The 22272-nt window shown below is 48.0% G+C and overlaps 1 protein-coding gene across 4 annotated transcripts in view; it reads right to left on the bottom strand.

Moving 5' to 3' along the window:
- CSNK1D (casein kinase 1 delta) overlaps nucleotides 1-22272 on the bottom strand; it is a 95426-nt gene that overhangs the window by 49161 nt on the left and 23993 nt on the right. For 3 of the 4 annotated variants that reach the window (XM_068262996.1, XM_068262995.1, XM_068262993.1), the window contains exon 2: nucleotides 157-267. In XM_068262996.1, coding sequence (XP_068119097.1) covers nucleotides 157-172 — 16 coding nt within the window. In that variant the 5' untranslated portion in view covers nucleotides 173-267. Of the gene's footprint in view, nucleotides 1-156; nucleotides 268-8856; nucleotides 8942-22272 lie in introns of those variants that run through there. The other variant, XM_068262994.1, reaches the window with a different exon arrangement.

The raw sequence follows: 22272 nt of genomic DNA, 5'->3' as shown, positions 1-22272 counted from the left end.
TTGTGACAGAGGGTAATAGGAGATGTCCCCTAACGCACTGGTATGTTTACTTTTGTGCGATTTTAACAATACAGATTCTCTTTAATACTCGTGAGCCCATCACTGCCTCTTTATAGCGATCAGCATCACTGCCGTCTGAAGCCGGGCATTACCCACCTCCTCCTTGCATCATTTTGTAGATTTTGCTCTCGATGTGGAGCTGGGGATGCTTGGTCTTCACGCATTCTAATTTGATAGCAACTTCCTCAGCTGCAGCAATGTCTGTACCTGCAAAATAAACAACTACTGTAAATATCAAAAAAACAAAAGGGTGTGACGAAACCAAAAACAGACAAACTATATTAGATATTTTTCTTGTGTATTTTGCACTTGTACTGACTGAATACAACAGACTTCCACCTATGGTGACTTGTCACAAGCCAAACGGGTTCACAGATATTAGGTCTACACAGGACCCCCCCCCCCTCCCCCCCTTCATGCCTACATCCCCATCTCTCAACAGAGGTCATAACAGTCTCAACAAATCCTCATAACTTCAATGTCAATATTCCCAGCTTTAGGCTGTGTTCCCACTTGCAGGGCTGTGGAGCCGGTAAAAAAAAAAATCATCAGACTTCAACAGTTTATGAAACCACCGTCTCCAACTTCAACTCCAGGTACCCAAAATGGCTCCAACTCCTCGACTCCTTAGTCTAGTACTTACCACGGCTGTGGATTTGGTAAAAATAAAAAAAAAATCACTCGGATTCCTCCGTTTATGAAACCACAGACAAACTCCGACTGCAGGTACCCAAAACTGCTTCGACTCAGACTCCACAGCCCTGTCCACTTGACCTGAGGATGGACATTTTTGTCCATTCTCCTATAATTCATAAACTGACAGTGACACTCAGCAACGGATCTGTTGCTATAAGCACACTGTACTTCTGGGCAGTCCAGGATTATCCCGGGCAGGCGGATGCGCTCCCCCATATAGCCTTATGGTGGTGACGCATCCGCCCTGAGCAACGTGTCCCACCACCGATCCCTCCCTGTACACAGCCAGGTGGTTGGCAGAAGCATGGGGGGGATCTCCATTGCGCTGCAAAAGACCAATGCGAATCCTCAGCAACAGGGACAATTCTCATTGGTTCATGGTGTTGCTAGGGAGAAATTGTCTATTGCATCCTATGTGGAGCTCCCAGGCCTCCGGGCCGAGTACAGAGGGACTGATCGGCGGCAGGACATGTGAGTGGGAATCGCCTCGCAAAATGGATGGAGTGCTTACCATGCCCGTTTTGCTTCCGCTCAAGTGTGAACTGAGCCTTAGTCGGCTTTCATATGGGCAGCTGACAGAAGCTATGACGCCCTTGGCCAGTGGAGGACCGGACAGGCCCTATAGAGTCACATCCAAGCACAGCCATGATCAAACGTGGCACGTCGTGGTTCTCTGACACCACATTACGCCACCGGCAGTCAAGCGGCATCACAAATAGTGTTACATCCGTTGCAATCGTATGCCTTTAAATTACACCCGAATAGCACTTGTGGACGGCAGATGGGACGCTGAACTGCCTGACAAGGGCGCACACTTCAGCCATTCATCTGAAAGAGGCCTAAGTCCTATAATTTTAGATTGCGTAGAGAAAATGGCTCATAATTTGGCCGAGAGAATGAATCACAGAGGCTCTGTGCCAATCATTTACAGGACAGACCACAGCTAAGCTACAAAGTGAACAATAGAAGGGGCGAGGCCAAACAAAAGTGCAAAGTCAACAAAACCAGCTTATTATCTAGTTATAGGAAATGTGTGACGTCCAGTGACTGGGTGGATTCCGCAGACTCCAAAGGTCTAACTATCTGGGAATTTTTTTAGCTGCACTACTGATCCAAAATAAACTAATGCTGGGCATACATGGTTAGATCCGGCGGCTTGATTAGCCGCCTGATCGACTACCGTCGCGTCCCCGCGGCCGCCCGAATCGATTCCCGCTCACCCCTGCGGTTGCTTCCTTATCTTCCACTCGATTTCCGCTATTGTCTGCCCGCGGGTATCGAGCGGGGAATCGATCCGTGCGGTGATCGGACATGTCGGAAATTATCAATCGAGCCACTGATGGAGAGAAAATCTAACCATGTATGCCCAGCATTAGGACAACTGAAGTGAGAGGGATATGGAGGCTGACATTTATTTCCTTTTAAACAATACCAGTTGACTGGCAGCCCTGCTGATCTATTTGGCTGCAGTAGTGTCTGAATCACACCAGAAACAAGCATGCAGATAATCTTGTCGGATCTGGCAATAATATCAGAAACACCTGATCTGCTGCATGCTTGTTTAGGGTCTATGGCTAAAAGTGTGAGAGGCAGAGGATAAACAGAACAGCCAGGCAACTGGTATTAAACAGGAAATAAATATGGCAGCCTCCATATCCCTCTCATTACAGTTGTCCTATAAAGGAGTTTATACACTTTGATGGATGTCCCTCTGTTCCCTTGGGTGACATCGCTGGGCCAGGCTGCACAAACACGAGTCAGATGTGTAGGTGACGATGAGCTGTTTTGCTACGCAGGGAGGCAGCGGGAAGATGGAGCAGCGCGTGCGCAATTAGCGCGATAAAAATCACTGTACACTCGCAATTCAGAGCGATGATAGATTTTATGAATTTGAAGAAAGAATAGTTCAGTAAATGAACAATCGATAACTGCCTTCCAATTAGTTATGATCGTTCAAATTGCATCAAAAGTTTGCATTCAGTGAAAAATTATACCTTAAATGGGCACCTAAAGGAAGATCATAGTTATTGTATGCCTAAAGCTTTGTACACACGCTAGATGGATCTTGACTCAGGCCATTCTCTCCCTTCAGAGTCGTACACACTCCTGGCTTAAGTCGGCTGAGGCAGCCGATATCGGCCGCCTCAGCCAACAATCAGGCGTGTGTACGGCAGCCTGTGACTTCCAAGCGATCCGTTGCATGGATCTACTCAACCCCAGCGATGCCAATCCCACCACATGACATCACGCACACGCCGCTCCTTGTCCCCCCACATTGCAACACAGTGCGTAATCAGCTACACAGCTGATGCGTGTGCTGCTCAGCCATGTCGCCAGAGGGGATCAGGGCTTTACCCATTCTGCTCCATTGCCCCTCCATCCATCCTCCATGGCAACAGAATGTGTCGCTAGCCTATAAACGCATCTGTACAACAAGCTGCTATAGAAGGATAAGCGGGACAGCACAGTGCACAACACTGTTTTCCAACAGGCGGGGTAAGAAGGAGAACAATGTGCTTTGCCAAGGCCATCTGCATCCATCGGCGAAGTTGCTCATACACACACCAAGTTCTCCACAGATGCGGTTGGTTGGGGTCGTCTTCTGCTTTTTTGTGTACACACACTGACAGATCTGTTGGGTTAGTCAGCCATTCTGATCCGGATTGAATGATGGGAAGAACCAACAATAGTACAGACGACCATCGAATCAAGCAACCTTGCATACATGCAAAGGATTGCGGAGCTGCCAATGAACACTGTGTGAAGGACCACCAGTCAATTTTTACTAGCAGGTCTGATCTTGTAATGGGCCCGGATGCACTACACTGCGGTAAAGTCGACAGGTGGAGGAAGCACGCGGCAATTTCTTCATTACGAACGGTGGGGGGGCAATGGGCGTTATACCTTTAGAGCCGCAGGCAGTATTGCTGTAACAAGCTTTACCATGGCAACGGGCTTTAAAAAGGGACTCCGAGCACCTTTCATGGACAGGCCTTTAAGCCAGACGACTTCCAACAAAGTCGTGCTATTACCCCTCTGGAGGAGCCTCTTGCAATGGCCGTGCGTCACTTCCCCTTCCTGCTTCATTCAGTGATGCACTTCTCTAACAGAGAAGACCGGGTGACCCGGAAGTTCTAACATATCCAAGATGGCAGCTTCGATTTTTAAATTGAAATCGAATGAAAACTATTTGGTGTAGAACGGTGATTCAGGCATCAAATGAAAGAGGAGAGCACGAGCTACAGAAAGGTATGCATCTTTAAGTACTTTTCATGCCCATGAGAGATGCTCAGACTCCCTTTAAATCTGTAACGTTGCTAAAGTGTTAACACACGCTCCCTACACACTGCAACTGTAGCGCAGTGTAGTGCAACAGGCCCAATGACTGAGATAACAACCATTTCTCTGCTGTTTCTGAGCAGTCTGCAGAGCAATTCACTTCTAATTGACATTGTTTATCTTGTTGGGGTGCATAGAAACAGCGTGTCACCCTTAAAGTGGATCTGAACTCTTGCACAGGACAGAAGGAAAATGTAGAGAAATGCGCCCTGTATGTATGTAGAGTTTAGCCTGGTTTATTCCCCCCCCCCCCCCCATTTGTGTCTAATCACAAGTTGTAATTTGATCTCTCCCGTCTCACATGACTGCTACGGCAAAGATGGCAGATAAGCTCATTTGAAGGCATAGGCTGTAAACAATATATCTGCTTCCATGAATCAGGAAGTAGAAACTGTGCAGATTTATTTCAGGATTTGTATCAGCTGTAACAAAATACATGCTTTTTGTTTAAAGGTTATGTTGTTGAGTATTTTTTAGAGCAGAGAGGACGTTCTGAGTTTAGGTCCACTTTAAGGTCACCTGAAGTGAGAGGGATATGGAGGCTGCCATATTTATTTCCTTTTAAAGAGTAACTGTCAGGCTGCAAAAGCTAATTTAAACCTCTATTCTCCTGTGTTAAACAGTTTGGAAGGAAGCCAAAAAGGCAATACTGAAGTTAAAAATCTCTCTTACTATGATGTGTGCTGAACAGCAAGGCTCTTTATTCCCAAGCTCCTAAGGAGGACGCAGGCCGAATAACAGATACTGCAAAGCATTCTGGGGCTGCCTCTTCTTTTCACTGCAGTACCTTGGGTCATCCCCCTTCATTTCCCTATCACGCCCTAAGGCTGCTTTCTCAGTGAGACCTTACAGGCTTGTTACAGCAGATTGTAACAGCAGCCAGCACTGAAAAATCACAGGGCATATGTTCCATTAGAGCGGGGGTCAGGAACCTTGTTGGCCGAGAGAGCCATAAACGCCACATATTTTAAAAATGTAATTCTGTGAGAGCCATACAATATGTTTAAAACTGGCGCAGTGCGCAGCAGAGGGCTCACATCCCTGTGATGTGTACACAGTTTATCCTCTTCAGCTTCTCTTGGGTTTCAGCAACATCAGCAATTTCCCCGAGAGCCAGACAGGAGAAATACCGACTAACAGCTTGTACAATTAGCTAGCTGACTTTGGGGTTGATTCACTTGGTAGGACGAGATCCCCACACTTTGGTCCAATAGGCTGCCTGTCAAGTAACAGACAGCCTATTGGGCCAATCAAAGTGTAGGGATCTCATCCTACAAAGTCACTGGACCTGACATGGTCCAGGGTGGGACAATTGGAGCAGCTGTTAGTTTTGGGTTAGTGTGAGTAAGTTAGTGGTGCATACTACAGCAGTACCGTGCACTACTTTGAAAAGGTTACTTGCGCTGCCACACTAAGCTGTGCTGCTTGAGCCGTGAATCAACCCCTACTGATTTGTTTGTGAGCCAGGTGCAGCCATCAAAAGAGCCACATCTGGCTCCCGAGCCATAGGTTCCCTACCCCTGCGTTAGAGTATAGTGCATCAGTCCGCGATTGTTCCTAGCCACATGGCTAATTAATATTCACTGCACAGTAGTGTTGTACATTACAATCATTTTTGTGATTGGCTTCATAGGAGACAGACAAACATGGAACCTGCCATGAGCTGTCAGGAGCATCATTCTCTGCAAATACTATATAAAAATTCTGTGAAATCCAAACATGGACAGTGAAATGCATATGTAATGTGAGTACAGCCAATCTTTAGCTACTGATATATGTGTTTTTTTTCTCTGAGACCCTATACCTAACAGCTCCTCTTTAAACAATACCAGTTGCTTGGCAGCCCAGCTAATCTCTTTGGCTGCAGTAGTGTCTGAATCACACAACTTAAAAACAAGCAAGCAGCTAATCCAGTCAGCACACCTGATCTACATGCTTGTTCAGGGGCTATGGCAAAAAGTGTTAAAAGGCAAAGAATCAGGACAGCCAGGCAATGTGCATTGTTTAATGGACACCTTAGAGCTGGATAAAAATTAAAAGGAGAGGAGGTAGCCGGTATGTGTAGGAGGCTCTCCTCATGCCCACCACTCCCCCCCCCCCCCCCCCAATTCTCCTCTGTCCTCCTCAAATATGTTTTAATAGCCCCCAGAAGCTACTAGGGTTGGTTATCAGTGCATAGGCATTGCCCGCCGGGCACTCTATGCACAGCGTCACAACTTGACGTGAGCATAGGCAGATCGCTCCTGGGCAGCCCCTGCGCACCGACCCTCCCAACCCAGAAGTAGCTTCGGGGGGCTAATAAAACACAACAGAGGAGAGCAGAGGAGAATGGGGCAGCAGTGGGCATGAGGATGGGGCGGTACACTTGCCCGACCCCCGTTTTTTATTTTTATCCAGCGCTAAGGTATCCTTTGAAAGGAAACAAATAAGGCAGCCTCCATATTCCTCTCAGGTCAGCTGTCCTATAACATACATGTCAAACTCCGGCACGGGGGCCAAATCTGACTTAGAGCCATTACATTTGGCCCTCAATTGGTTTCTCCACTTTGCATAATTTTTGGCCCACTCTAGACCACCAGGTAAGCTATATTGGAGGTAAAGCCTTATGCTAAGTACACACTTGCGACTATGGTCGTTTGAAACAGCAGCTTAACGATCGGTCTGACGATAATCGGGTAAAGAACTTTACCACACGATTATTAAGTACAACGACGAACGAATGATTTCAGCACAATTAAAAAATCCAACAGGACGGATCATATTGAATGACAATCGTTACAAAACTATAGTGTGTACAGTTATCTGCCGAGCACGATCGTTACAAGGGCCAATGCGCCTGCACTGGATTGTGCCCAACTTCCGTACTTCCTGTGTAGCGAGGCCCGTAACAATTGTTACATTATAAATTTCAAACAAACTTTGTTTGCAAGTTAACTATCATATATTCTTATCAATTGTAACCTCACGTTTGATTTTTTTTGACATTTTATAGAAATATGTACGCAACATTTTCCCTCTAATCATTCTATTCTGTGATGTTAAGATTTACCTTTTTGGCTCCAGCGCAGGATCCGCTCCTTCCCACGGAGATAGGTGGAAATAGCCGATCTCCATCGGGCCGCTCTCCTGCGCAGTAGAGCGGACCCGGTGGAGATCGGCTATTTCCGCCTATCTCCGTCAGAAGAGCCGAAACAGCACCCCCGCTGGAGCCAGGAAAGGTAAATATTGAACAGGCTGTCGGATCTGTCGGGTCGGCTTTGAAGGGTTGCAGCGAGACCCCCGTGGGACAGAGGAGGACAGGGGAAGCCTCATTAGGATCCGGAGGCTTCCCCCTCCCGAGGTGAGTACCCCCCAGGAGAGGTTTTTCTTATTACAGTGTCTAAAGAAAGTCTGAAGTAAAAATGAAAAAAAAAACAAAAAAAAAAACTATATGATACTCACTTTAAGGAGAGGGAAGGCTCTGGGTCCTATAGAACCTCCCCATTCTCCTCACGGTCTCAACCTTCCAGTGCTGGATGCCCGGTTCATATCTCCCACTGCAGGATAATTTGGAAGCACTTGGGCTCCTGAAGACGGATGGCTCTGTACTGCGCACGCGCTAGAGTTCGAGAGAGGTAACTCACGCGTGCGCAGTATGGAGTGGCCAGTCTTCAAAAGACAGAGTGCTTGCGAAGACTTCCTACGCCCACCTAAAGAGAGCAGTCTATGACCCATATGACCCATGGGTCATAGACTGCTAACGGGGGGGGGGGGGGGGAGCCTGCGGAGGACCGTGAGGAGACCCAGAGCCTTCCCTCTCCTTAGGCCCGTATCTTGTTTTTTAATCACCACTTCAGACTCCCTTTAAAACATAATTCCTTTTTAATTAACTAAAATAATTTTTTTCATCTCTAAATGCATAATTATGTACTGTCTGTGACATCAAAACCTAACCTTGAAAAATGGGTCAGTTTTTCTATCCCCTTAAATTTTATTTATAAGGTGGGAAGCATATTGTTAATTAACCTTTACCCTTCTCACAAAAGCTTTCGCCTTTGAAGTGCAAACGCTCGACCTGCTCACAGATTCAACTGTTCCGTGTCTTGCTAAATACACACAACATGATCTCTGAATGCCAGCGACGCTTTCCCCTCCCCCACAGATAGGATCTAGAACGCAGCACTAAATATCACATATTCTGCATGAAGGGGGCCGCATCGCTCCTTTCAGGCTAGATCAGAGAAATAGGAAGGGATATCGGGACACTGCTCTTCCCTGTAACGCATCTCGCGTTTTACATCCAAACAGCAAACAAAACGCAGCACAAACACTCATGCAAATAAGAAGCGAAACAGGAAGTACTAAATTTATCCAGTGCAAAAGCAACAGCAGTGGGGGAAGGGCTCTGCACAGCCGTTCAGATAAGAGCAATCACAACCAAAACAAGCCCTATAGCATAAGCTTGCATCACTTCCCTGTCCTGCTAGTGAGAGGTCACTACAGACACCAGGGCATGCATACCTGGCTCAAATATGATTTACGAGAATGTTGCCCACACAGGACTCAATTATGTGGGGTCAATCAACCATCCAATTCAATAATTGTATCGAAATTATGTAAAATCTGTGAAAAACCTATTTGCTGATTGATTTCGGGATAAAATGATCGGGAAGGCTTTTAAAACCTTGGTCGCTTGGGTTCGCTCGGGTGGGCTGCCATTACAGCGTACAATATTGGGACGAACAACGTACCCCCAGCTAGCGCCCGAATGCAAATGCTCACCTTCCTGCCGGTGCGTTCTTTGGTGTCCGGCATCACCGCGAGCGCCGGGAACCACGTTACACCGACGCATACAGTGTCGTCGCTACATTCTTATTGCATCAGTTGGTCAATCGGCCACCAAGTTGCTAGACGTATGGCCTCCTTTAAATTGACTGGAGGTTTAATTGATGGCTTACATCAGGGTCAGCAGATCACTGGCAGATTAGAGCAAAGTAATCCGATCTTCTGGAAATATTGACTTGTGTAACAAACAGGCATTAATCAGGCGTTTACGTCTGGAAACTGGATTGGTGTGAAATCCCAGTTCATGGCAGTGTGCCAGTGCATGGTAGGCATTTTAGGACATAATGGATACATTAACACTGCGGCTTTTGCGATTTCGATCAATCGCAAACGCGCTGCATGCAGAGTCTTTGGGGTGATCGCGCTGTGATTCTCATTCTATTGATGGGAATCACAAGCGCAAATTGCAAGATTTTGCCGCTGAATCGCGATCGCCGGGAATCGGCCCGATGTGAATCAGCCCTTAGTGTACTGGCTGAGGAGAACAGGGTTCCAATCTCGGCTCTTCCCGTTCTGTAAGCTGCGCCTATTCAGTAAGGAGACCTTGGGCAAGACTCCCTAAACCGGCTACTGCCTACTGAGCACTCCCTAGTGGCTGCAGCTCTGGTGGTTTGAGTTCGCCAGGAGAAAAGCGCAATATACAGTACATACAGGAATGCACCCTGTATGTATTTAGAGAGTTTTGCCTGTTTAATTCCCCCTCATCTGTGACTAGTGCAATGTCAGGTAATGGAGAGGTACACCTTAGAAATTTGGGTGCTTAGCCTCGATGCAAAAGCAACATCAGTCCGTATAGGTAATCCAAGTACGGCTAGCACACCAATATAAATATTCCAGGAAGTTTATTCCTTATTGCCTGTGCAACATATGACAATTGTTTCAGGGCCACGGAGGGTCCCCTTTATCAGATACAGTGCATACATATGTCTGCACTGTCTCTGATGAAGGGAACCCTCCGTGGCCCCGAAACAATTGTCATATGTTGCACATGTAATAAGAAATAAACTTCCTGGAATATTTATATTGGTGTGCTAGCCGTACTTGGATTACCTCATCTGTGACTAATCACAAGTTGTAATCTGATCTCTCAGCTGTGTCTCGTGACTCCCTATGGCAGAGATGGCAGATAAGGCCATCTGAAAACACAGGCTGTTAAAGAGACTCTGAAGCGAGTCTAAATTCTCTTTAACCTGTATTCATGTTAAGCCCCATAAGCCCAGCTAAACCGCTGCTATCCCGCGACAAAAGGAGGGGTTAATACCCCCCTAATCCCCTCCGTGGAGCCTCGGGAGTGCTTCCTGAGTGAGGCAGAGCTACAGCCATAAGCTCTGCCTCAAGCACGTCAATCCCCGCCTCTCCCCCGCCCTTCTCAATCTGCCTTCACACAGAGGGGCGGGGAGAGGCGGAGATCCGCGCGGCGATTGACGCGCAAGAGGCGGAGCTGCGGCTCATAGCTCTGCCTTAATGTCGTGGATTTTGCAGGGGGGGGATTTGGGGGGGTATTAACCCCTAGTTTTGCTGCGGGATAGCAGCGGTTTAGCTGGGCTTATGGGGTAACTTAACATGAATACAGGTTAAAAAAAAAAAAAAAAAAAAGAATTGAGACTTGCTTCAGAGCCTCTTTACCAATATGTCTGCTTCCATGAATAAGGAAGTAGAAACTGTGCAGATTTAGTTTAGGATTTGTATCAGCTGTGCAAGAAATTTTTTTTGTTTAAAGGTTACTTTGCTGTTGCATATCATTTAGGGCAGAGAACACCTGCATTCAGGTCCGCTTTAAGCAGTACAAAGCAAGCAGGGGCAGCATTTCCACAGATTATTGATTAGATTTCAGCTGGAATGTGGGGCAACAAGGTAAGTCAATGGATACGTCCCAATTGAGGAGTAAATCACTAACTGGATCGGGGGGGGGGGGGGGGGTCTATTGCCCCGTGTATGGCTAGCTTTAAAGCAATCATGTCCGGGGGTAAAGTGTGCATTACGCAAGAACTGCTTCAATTCAGGAACACCACTTGTGAAAATCGCAAAGTAAACGGCCAGACCACATGCTAAGCACACAAGACCAGAAGTAATGCCAGATGAGACAAGCTCACTTCCCAAACTACCAAGGCCACAAATTCCACCAACACAGTTTCCTGCCCGATAACTGCTCAGTTCAGCGCATCAAGATGTTTCCAGCACGGGGCAAAACCTCAAGAACCAGCTTCAAGGACACTCAACGTACACAAAAGTCAGTCAATCCCTCAGCTACACAATAATCTGTGATCCTGCTCGGGATTAGTCACGTCATCCGTAGAAACAGGGTAACGTTCAGCCAAGCTGGAAGTGTTCATAAACATTACAGGTCATCCAACACAGGATGTTTAAGTGAGGCTGCTCTGTCTATGGCCAATGAGAATGGACCTTCTCAGGTCCCCCCCCCCCCCCCCCCCCAACACTGGGAACAAGTCACTGGGCAGGACGGCATTTACCATGGTTAAAGTGTACCAGAGTCGAACCTAAGGGGGAAAAAAACACAGCTGCTTACTTATCAGCACTGGTGCAAGTGGACCCCTGAAACAGGAAATGAGCTTGCCGAAAACGTTACATGGTCGCAATCCTCTTAAAGTGGATTTGAGATAAACCTTTACTCATTGCATAATTGTGTTCCTATATATATATATATATATATATATATATATATATATATATATATATATATATATATATATATATATATATATATATATATATATATATATGGCATTCCTCAAAACAAATACTTTTTTTTGTTGTTTTTGTTTTAATGTCCTAATTCCCTATAAACTAAACAAGCCTCGCCCACAGCTCCTCCATTGCCAAGGCACTCAGAGTCATGTAGCAAGGGCTTATGGGAGCTCAGTCTGGGCAGGAGGAGGGAGTGCTACTAGCCAGAGATTTCAGAGGCAGAGGGGAGGAGAGGGGAGTGAAGTTTTCACAGGCTGAGGGGTGGAGATGCAGATCAGCTTGCCTGTGTGTAATGATCACAAGCAGAATATGGCTGCTCTCGTATCACAGGAATAATCATATACTGTTGAAGCCATTTGCAGCTAGATTTGCTGTCTAAACTTTAGATAAAATATATAAACAAGTTACTTGTTATAGTTAGTTTTTCATCTCGGCTCGTTTTAATACATGAGCCCAGCCGTCTTGCTGCACCTGCGTGTATGGCCGGGCCTGCGCAGTAAGCCAGAGCGGCTTGGACTGCCAGACATGGACGCACTTGGGCAAGAAGAGGTATGCGGTCCCAATTTATAAGAGGGTCCCCAAGCAGCAGCAATGGTCTCTTGGAGGACCCAGGAAGCATCTGGAGGACGTAGAAGCTTCCCCTTTTCTTAAGTATCTTTTTTGTATTCTTTTCACCTCGGATTCACTATGGACGGGGTGGATGGACGACAAGCATGGCAGAGAAGGAGAGAGAACAATAGTGTCTGGCCGAGATGATCGGGCAGGTCATATCTCTTGCCGACACCTCGGGAAAGGTCGGGAGCTGCTGTACACACTACTGGATACTCAGAAGAGGCTGCCGTCGGTGTGCCACAGCCTTTAGGCAACCGTGCTGCTGTGGATTCCAGCATCTGCACATCGCCTACAGTGTTATCCCCAGGCCCTTTTAGCCAGGTGCTCCACCCAGCTAGTTTTAGTGAGCACCCGGCTGTCAGCTTACCTCGTCCTATGCTATAAGCAGAGTTGCGCAGAGAAGCGTTGGCCCTGCATTCTCTCATCGCGCCCCACCCGGCTTAAAAAACAATTCTGGGGAGAACACTGGCCTACAGTGTGCATCCATTTATTCCAGACTTATAAATGAAGATCCACATATCATCGTTTTGCTCTACCACCTACAATGGTACTCATGATAAACTTAAGGCAGAGACATGCTACAGAGCACTTTGCAATCAGTTTTCATTTTTGAAAAAAAAAATTACATTAAAATTTATGTAAAATTGCAGCAAGCAATAAAAAAATAAATAAATCGCAATTTTGCCGCATTTTTAATGCAAGTCAATGGGAGTATGTTTTAAAAACAAACAGATCGAAAAAAGATCGGCAGTGCATCTCTGCCCTAAGTGAGTGAAATCTTATAAAGATTTGACCCAAGGACTATATTAAAGTCAATGGGAACAGTAATAATAATAAAAAATCCAGATACCTAAGGAGAGGGAAGGCTCTGGGTCCTAGAGCCTTCCCTCTCCCCTCCCGGTACCGCACGTTGCAGCACAGGATCCCCCGTAGCAGTATTCAGCTGGATGGTAGTAAGCTGGTAGTAACCATCCAGCCGTAGTGGCTGGATGGTGTAAGTAGTGGCTGGATGGTGTGATGGTTAAGGGCTCTGCCTCTGACACAGGAGACCAGGGTTCGAATCTCGGCTCTGCCTGTTCAGTAAGCCAGCACCTATTCAGTAGGAGACCTTAGGCAAGTCTTCCTAACACTGCTACTGCCTATAGAGCGCGCCCTAGTGGCTGCTGCTCTGGCGCTTTGAGTCCGCCAGGAGAAAAGCGTGATATAAATGTTATTTGTCTTGTCTTATTTGTCTTATTCAACCAGTTTGGTCAAATACTGCTGTGTTCACCGCCGAAGGGAGGCTTCGGAAAGTCTTCAGGAGCCCGAGTGCTCCCAAAAACGGGCCACTGCATACTGCCCACGTGCAAGCGCAGTATGGAGCCACCTGTCTTCAGGAGGACTCAGCTTTGGAAGACTTCTGACATCCCCCGTAGTGGGAAATTCAAACAGAGGAGCTGCCGCTGCAACGGGGGGACCGGGAGAGGGATGGCTCTATAGGACCCAGAGCCTTCCCTCTCCATAAGTATTTTTTTTTCTTTTTTTTTTTGTACACACGATTCCTATCTAACCATTCCAGGCCACCACCTTCAGGATCTCTGGAACACACCTAAACTCTGGACAAACAAAAGTCACCCAGTCCAGGCTAAAAATCTGAATGAGGGCCTTTTTCCACTAGCCTGCGATTTGCTTCTGATCGCAAATCGCAAGGTGCCATTAGTGCGATCCGATTGCGATGCGATTTTGGTCAAAGCGCAATCGTCGTCCTACCACGTTTTGTATGCGATTGAGCTGGACTATAATGAGTATAGTAGCTCAATCGCAATCGCATGGTGGAAATTGAAACGCGATTGCCCTTTTCCACTAGCAAGCGCGATCGCAAGCGCTAATCACCTGCGCTTGCGATCACGCAGGCTCCTTTTACCACTGTCGGCGTTCTGCTGTACCGACGCCGGGAATGTATTGCGATTGCGTCGTGAATCGCGCAGGACGGCGATCGCGTTTTGACAAAAACGAATCGCGATCGAAACGCCGTAGTGGAAAAAGAGCACCGCGATTTACATGTTATCGCGGTGCTCTAGCGATTAGAAAAACGGCTGCGATGCGCTTTTTAAATCGCATCGCAGCCAGTGGAAAAAGGCCCTTAAGGCCTTTTCCCACTAGCCTGCGATTTGCGATTTGCTTCTGATCGCAAATCGCAAGGTACATTAAACTAATGGAAACTGCAGCAGCATTTTCCATTAGTGCGATCCGATTGCGATGCGATTTTGGTCAAAGCGCAATCGTCGTCCTGCCGCGTTTTGTATGCGATTGAGCTGGACTATAATGAATATAGTAGCTCAATCGCATGGTGGAAATTGAAACGCGATTGCGATCGCAATCGCATTTCATAGTGGAAAAGAGCCCTTAGGGCCTTTTTCCACTAGCCTGCGATTTGCGATTTGCTTCTGATCGCAAATCGCAAGGTACATTAAACTAATGGAAACTGCAGCAGCAATTTCCATTAGTGCGATCCGATGCGATGCGATTTTGGTCAAAGCGCAATCGTCGTCCTGCTGCGTTTTGTATGCGATTGAGCTGGACTATAATGAGTATAGTAGCTCAATCGCAATCGCATGGTGGAAATTGAAACGCGATTGCGATCGGAATCGCGATGATTGCGATTGCATTCCATAGTGGAAAAGAGTCCTTAGGGCCTTTTTCCACTAGCCTGCGATTTGCTTCTGATCGCAAATCGCAAGGTACATTAAACTAATGGAAACTGCAGCAGCAATTTCCATTAGTGCGAACCGATTGCGATGCGATTTTGGTCAAAGCGCAATCGTCGTCCTGCCGCGTTTTGTATGCGATTGAGCTGGACTATAATGAATATAGTATCGCAATCGCATGGTGGAAATTGAAACGCGATTGCGATCGCAATCATTTTATAGTGGAAGAGAGCCCTTAAAGGACAACTGAAGGGAGAGGAATATGGAGGCTGCCATATTTATTTACTTCTTAACAATACCAGTTACCTGGCAGCCCTAGTGATCTTCCTGGTGAGTAGGGTCCAAATCACACCTGAAACAGGCATGCAGGTGTCACCACTGTCACAAGAGCCCTCAGTGGCTGACCGCACTTAGCCTTCTAAACGGTGCCAGCGCACAGATCGTGCGAACTCTGGTCGCAGTCAATGCGCAGGAACCGTTAAGAATTAGCCGCAGACAACTCAGAAGGGAGCCTGTGAGACACGGGTGATTACCACTTCACCCACTGGTTCAGAGTAAACTGCCACCACCGCGGTTATCATGGGACCGTGGGGCCCACTAACTGACTGACTAATCCTGCGAATAAAACGGTTAAACACACGATATTCTGTCTAGCAAACAACAAACAAACAGTAGCGTATCTTCAGAGACCCGGGATCATTTCTGTGTGTGCTGATAAGCAGGGTAGCGGAAAGTGAATGACTTGGAGAAAGTCGTTTATTCACGCAATATAAATAATTAATATATACAGACAATTATTAAACAGTAATAGCCAGTATGAAAAATAAAAGAAGGGAGAAAAATACTTAGTTCCTGGAAAGATGTCCTTATTGTGGGAAGAATCATAAAGTCCTTGGTTTCAAAGTCCAGAGTTCAGACCAGGTGGATACCAGCATATCCTCAAGCTGGCATCTGATGAGTGCAAGATGGTTCAGTGTGGAGGACCCTGAGTTTGGGTCCTCAGCCATTCTTATGCCCCTGCTTCAGTAGGAGGGAGTGAGGGCGGGGAGCTATACACCTCCTTCAAAGATGAGATGAGCCCTCCTCTTGTACTGGGGCTAGAAATCATATCTACCCATATATGGGCTCTATCTCACAGAACCGTACAGGTCAGGGCAGATTTACTAATATTTTCAGATCTGCCTCGATGTACCCAGCAGTCTGATACCAAACATGAGGGGTGGGACCCCTGTGGTACCATTAGGGCACTGTTGGACTGCCTAACGGGCAGTCTTTACCTCAGAAGGTTCTGAAATGTTCTCAGAACTAACGCCAGGCAGGGCCCTACCTGCTCTGTTAGTTTGGAGGGTCTGCCAGCCTGGCAACACAGAAAATATGATACATATAGCAATTTATGGAATATGAGAGACCCCTGGGATTTATACCAGGTCATTCCCAGGCAAAGGTTCTTTGAAGTTGGCAGCAGCAAGCCACATGTCGGCTCCCTGCTGGGAAAAGGAGTCGGAGTGTCTGAGTTTCCTCACTCTAAATTGGTTCTGTCATGGTGTTTGTCACCTTATACCTGATGGATGGGCCATCAGCACAGCTTGAAGCCAGGGACTCTCTGGGCCCAGGCTCATTAGCATATCAAAAGAGCCATCCTGCAGTTAAGGTGATGCTATTCCTCTGCTAAGAAAGGACTGCAGACCTCCTACACAATAAATCCAGATTCTATCGATTTGAAGCGCAATCGACGCAGAGAATCGAGTGCGATCGCTTTTCTTCACGGGCGGTTACAGGACGCGCCTGCGGCCCCGCAACCGTCCGTGACAGCCCTCCCTGGGGAGAAGGCAGATAGACATTCATCAGCAAGATGTGTGTCGTTGCCGCTAACCTGCGAGATCTGATCTAGTTCCCCGTTGGCGCTCTGGGGTCGGCTGCCCGCTGCGGGTCGGCCAACCTGGCTGACGGGTCTCGGGTTGCCGGTGCGGCGGGAAAACCTATTGGAGCCTGTGGCTCGGTTCCCCTGGACCGGTCGCAGTCTGCTACCCTCAGGGTTGACCCGACATGGACCGTTCTGGACAGGGCGTTTGCGCCACTGCAGTCGGACGTGGTGTCTGCCGGGACTGCTGACAACGGGCAGTGGGTTGGTTAGGTCAACAGCCAGCCCACGCAGGGTTCCCCTGCCAAGTGGCTGTGGACCCAAGGGAACCCCGCGGGAATCCCTGGACCTTCCCAGCTCCTGACAGACGGCACATGCCCTGCAGTAGTTCGCTACATCCCTGTTCATCCGGGGCCAATAATACTGTTTCCGAATACCGGCAAGTGTCTTGCGGACACCCGAGTGCCCTGTCAGAGGATTACCATGTGCGGATTTCAGCACATGTCCCCTGAACGCACTCGGGACCACAAGCCATTTGGTATTCGCGTGTGATCTACCGGTAGGGGGCTGTACAGACTCACTGTACAGTCTCCCACCTTCCCAGTACACCTTGAAAGCGGCCCCGTCTGCGAGGGGCTCAGCGGCTTGCTGCCGGAGCACCTCCAGGTTTGGGTCACTTTGTAGTGCGGCTGAGAATACGGCGCTGTCAGTTTCAGCCAACTGGCTTATGTCACACGAGGCCAGCGGCTGAAAGGTCTCATCCCTGCGGTCAGAGGAGGGGGAGGAGGCCGGAACCCCCTCCACCTGTTCTGAGCTCGGGTTCCGAGCAGTGCAGCTGCGCGGTATGGCTAGCACAGGTACACTGTCAGAATGGCACATATTGGCATTACCTACATCATTGTCACAAGCATTTATAACAGTAACAGGAACATTTTCATCACAGACAGTTTGTACAGTAAACTCAGGTACAGTTACAGCATCATCACAACAGACAGTCTGTACATCAAACTCAGGTGCCTTTGAAGCAGGCACTATTGAACCGGGTACCCTTGAACTGGGCACATTTAACCCACCTCCCCCTGGTGCTCCCCCAAGTGTATAAAGTACCTGGTGGTGGGTGGAGAGTCCGTCTCCTTCCGTGAGCGACAAGGCGGTCGTGGCAGGTTCATAGTAGGACACAAGCTTGCCCAAATCAGTCCCTAGCAACACAGGGACTGGGAGATCCTTCATAACCCCAACAACCCTTTCGTGGACCCCTCCCACTCCCCAATCCAGCTTCACTCTGGCGTGGGCTATGTGGAAAAGGGTGCCCTCTACTCCAGTAAGGGCAAGGGATCGGCTGGAGCTGATGCTCTCCTTTGGCACAAGATGTGAGTGAACTAACGTGATGTCAGCTCCGGTGTCTCGAAATCCGGTGACAACTTTGCCGTTCACTTTAACAAGTTGCTGCTGGTCGGTTCGGTCGCGGATTTCCTTTCCGCGGGCAAACAGGACAAAATCGGATGATCCAGGCTGTGGTTCGCTGGCGGGCTGCCTCTGCTGTGGGTGAGGTGCAGGTGATGCAGATGATCCAGGTGCTGGTGGTGTCTGTCTCCGCTCCGGACAGTCGAATTTCATGTGTCCGGGCTGGCGGCAGTAGTGACAGGTGACCTCTCCAGGCGCTGCAGGCCTGGGTGCAGCAGCTGCGCTGGGTGGCCTCTGTGGCGGACGGCTCACAGGGGCAGGAGAGTCTGCCGAGGTATTGGGCTGACCTCCCCTCCAGCTGGATGGGACAGTCCTGCGGGTATCAGCCACCCGGGTAGTTGCAAAAGTCTCAGCAAGGTCTGCAGCGACAGTTGCTGAAGCCGGCTTGCGTTCTAGCACAAATTGTCGTACATCAGCAGGGCAAATGTTCAGAAATTGTTCTAGGACTATCAAGTCCTCCAGGACGCCATAAGACCCTTTGGTGAGGCCTAGCATCCACTGGCGGAGTGTGGTGAGCAAGCTGCTGGCCACATCTCGGTACGAATCAGAAGGCTTTTTCTGCCAGGCCCTGAACTTTTTCCGATAGGCTTCTGGCGTCAGCTGGTACTTAGTAATGATAGCGTCTTTTATAGCAGCATAATCATTATCCTTCTCCGCAGGCAATTCTGCGAAGGCATCAAGCGCTTTGTAGCGCAGCAAAGGTGTCAGATGTCTGGCCCACTGGTCTTGGGACAGACGATACTGACGGCATGCTTTTTCAAAAGATCGCAAAAACAAGTCAATGTCTGTGTCTTTCTCAATATTAGCAAATTTAAATTTTGCACTTACAGGTGGTGCAGCTCCTTCAGCAGGGAGGCTGGGCGGTGAACTCCAGCTGGCCTGTTGAACCTTTGCCAAGTTTAGCTCATGCTGTCGTTGGTGCTCCCGTTCTCGCTCAGCGGCATCCCTCTCTGCGTGGCGTTCTGCAGATTGGCGCTCCCGTTCCTCTCGTGCTTCCATGTACTGCATGTACTTGTCCAGGTCAGTGTCCATCAGCTTTTGTAATGCCTGCTGCATTAGCGGATCAGTACAAACGGACAGTCCAGTACTGGCCGGTTCCGGGCGAGTACTTTCAGAACCTCTAAGATTGGGGACCACACTGACAGTCTCTGGCGTAATTGTTGCAACAGGGCCCGCAGGATGCTCAACCTCTGTACGCCTAAGATCTTCAGCCTCTGGTTCCCCTTGATTGTCAGATGGGCTGGTATCCACCTCAGCGGACACTCCCGGCTCCCGCAGTTGCTGGGCATCCCATCTGGACAAGTCTGCTATCAGGTCCCGTTTTGTCTTGCGGAGGATGCCAATGCCCCTCTCTTCGCAAAGATTTTCCAGGTCTGCTAGGCACATGTTCTGGTAGTTCCCGGACATTTCCATGCCAAATAAAATAAAACTTTGGGGAAGGGGTACTGGCTACACAGTCTCTCTGTATATATAAAAAATATATTGCCTTCCAGCTACACCAACGAATTAGTTCGTTTCTCGATAGCGCTAGCGCTATCGCAGATACTTTCAGCACAACACAGGTCCCAACCGCTGCCTAACACTGTCACCACTGTCACAAGAGCCCTCAGTGGCTGACCGCACTTAGCCTTCTAAACGGTGCCAGCGCACAGATCGTGCGAACTCTGGTCGCAGTCAATGCGCAGGAACCGTTAAGAATTAGCCGCAGACAACTCAGAAGGGAGCCTGTGAGACACGGGTGATTACCACTTCACCCACTGGTTCAGAGTAAACTGCCACCACCGCGGTTATCATGGGACCGTGGGGCCCACTAACTGACTGACTAATCCTGCGAATAAAACGGTTAAACACACGATATTCTGTCTAGCCAACAACAAACAAACAGTAGCGTATCTTCAGAGACCCGGGATCATTTCTGTGTGTGCTGATAAGCAGGGTAGCGGAAAGTGAATGACTTGGAGAAAGTCGTTTATTCACGCAATATAAATAATTAATATATACAGACAATTATTAAACAGTAATAGCCAGTATGAAAAATAAAAGAAGGGAGAAAAATACTTAGTTCCTGGAAAGATGTCCTTATTGTGGGAAGAATCATAAAGTCCTTGGTTTCAAAGTCCAGAGTTCAGACCAGGTGGATACCAGCATATCCTCAAGCTGGCATCTGATGAGTGCAAGATGGTTCAGTGTGGAGGACCCTGAGTTTGGGTCCTCAGCCATTCTTATGCCCCTGCTTCAGTAGGAGGGAGTGAGGGCGGGGAGCTATACACCTCCTTCAAAGATGAGATGAGCCCTCCTCTTGTACTGGGGCTAGAAATCATATCTACCCATATATGGGCTCTATCTCACAGAACCGTACAGGTCAGGGCAGATTTACTAATATTTTCAGATCTGCCTCGATGTACCCAGCAGTCTGATACCAAACATGAGGGGTGGGACCCCTGTGGTACCATTAGGGCACTGTTGGACTGCCTAACGGGCAGTCTTTACCTCAGAAGGTTCTGAAATGTTCTCAGAACTAACGCCAGGCAGGGCCCTACCTGCTCTGTTAGTTTGGAGGGTCTGCCAGCCTGGCAACACAGAAAATATGATACATATAGCAATTTATGGAATATGAGAGACCCCTGGGATTTATACCAGGTCATTCCCAGGCAAAGGTTCTTTGAAGTTGGCAGCAGCAAGCCACATGTCGGCTCCCTGCTGGGAAAAGGAGTCGGAGTGTCTGAGTTTCCTCACTCTAAATTGGTTCTGTCATGGTGTTTGTCACCTTATACCTGATGGATGGGCCATCAGCACAGCTTGAAGCCAGGGACTCTCTGGGCCCAGGCTCATTAGCATATCAAAAGAGCCATCCTGCAGTTAAGGTGATGCTATTCCTCTGCTAAGAAAGGACTGCAGACCTCCTACACAATAAATCCAGATTCTATCGATTTGAAGCGCAATCGACGCAGAGAATCGAGTGCGATCGCTTTTCTTCACGGGCGGTTACAGGACGCGCCTGCGGCCCCGCAACCGTCCGTGACAGCAGGTAATTTTGTCAGATTTGTCATAGACATCTGATCTACTGCACACTTGTTCAGGGTCTATGGCTTCAAATAGATGCAGGGAGAGGAGTAGCAGGGCAGCCAGACAATACGCATTATTTAGGAAATCAGGGCTTTGGAATCGGTACAAAAATCATCCGACTCCTCAGTTTAGGAAACTACCTATTCTGACTCCAGGTACCCAAAATTGCTCCGACTCCACAGCCCTGAAGTAAATAAACATGTCAGCCTCCATATCCCTCTCACCTTGGGTTCCCTTTAAGCAACAAGCTTCTATCTGCTACAAGACAACTAGGCTGTCACATGGCCATCTTTTCAAATTGCCAAATAAGATTATGGGTGTGTGTATTAGCTATGTTTACAGGAATTATGTTTAATGAACCCCTGCAGTACAATTATTTAGGAATGTCAAGCGGTACTAAATCACCCACTGAGCGTGTGTATACACTGCCACAAAAAATTAAGTAAGCAAAACTGTTCTCTGGCCCAAAGTGGAGGCTACAACCTCTATATACAACACTGGGTAATGCCTGGTACACACCGTGCAATTTTTCTGTCACATCGACGGGTCGAATTGATAATTTCCAACAGGTCAGATCTAATTCCCAATCCTATTCCAAACGATTCTGTACAGAAGCGATTGGAAAAATCAATCAGAAATCAGATTGGACCTGTTATCGATTCGACCGGTCGATCTGACGGTAAATTGCATGGTGTGTACCAGGCATTACACCCCACCTCCGATAATGCAGAGGTCCTCTATAGTGTTGCATTGTTCCTAGTATGCAAATTCCTGCACAACAGGAAATAGAATCTTAAGCCTCCTGATCACTGACTGGCAGCTGATCATTTTACACAGCTGCTGGTTAGCAGGTTGTCAGCAGCTGGCTTTGGATTGGATGTTGTCGCTTCTATTTCTGGTCAAACTGCTTTTGCCGGTTTAAACTTTCCCGCCATCAACGGTCATCTAACATGACTC

Source organism: Hyperolius riggenbachi, chromosome 12 (assembly GCF_040937935.1).
Source record: "Hyperolius riggenbachi isolate aHypRig1 chromosome 12, aHypRig1.pri, whole genome shotgun sequence".
Classification (NCBI taxonomy): Eukaryota; Metazoa; Chordata; class Amphibia; order Anura; family Hyperoliidae; genus Hyperolius; species Hyperolius riggenbachi.
The sequence above is the reverse complement of the archived record's forward strand: the minus strand, read 5'-3'. Positions and strand labels throughout refer to the sequence as shown.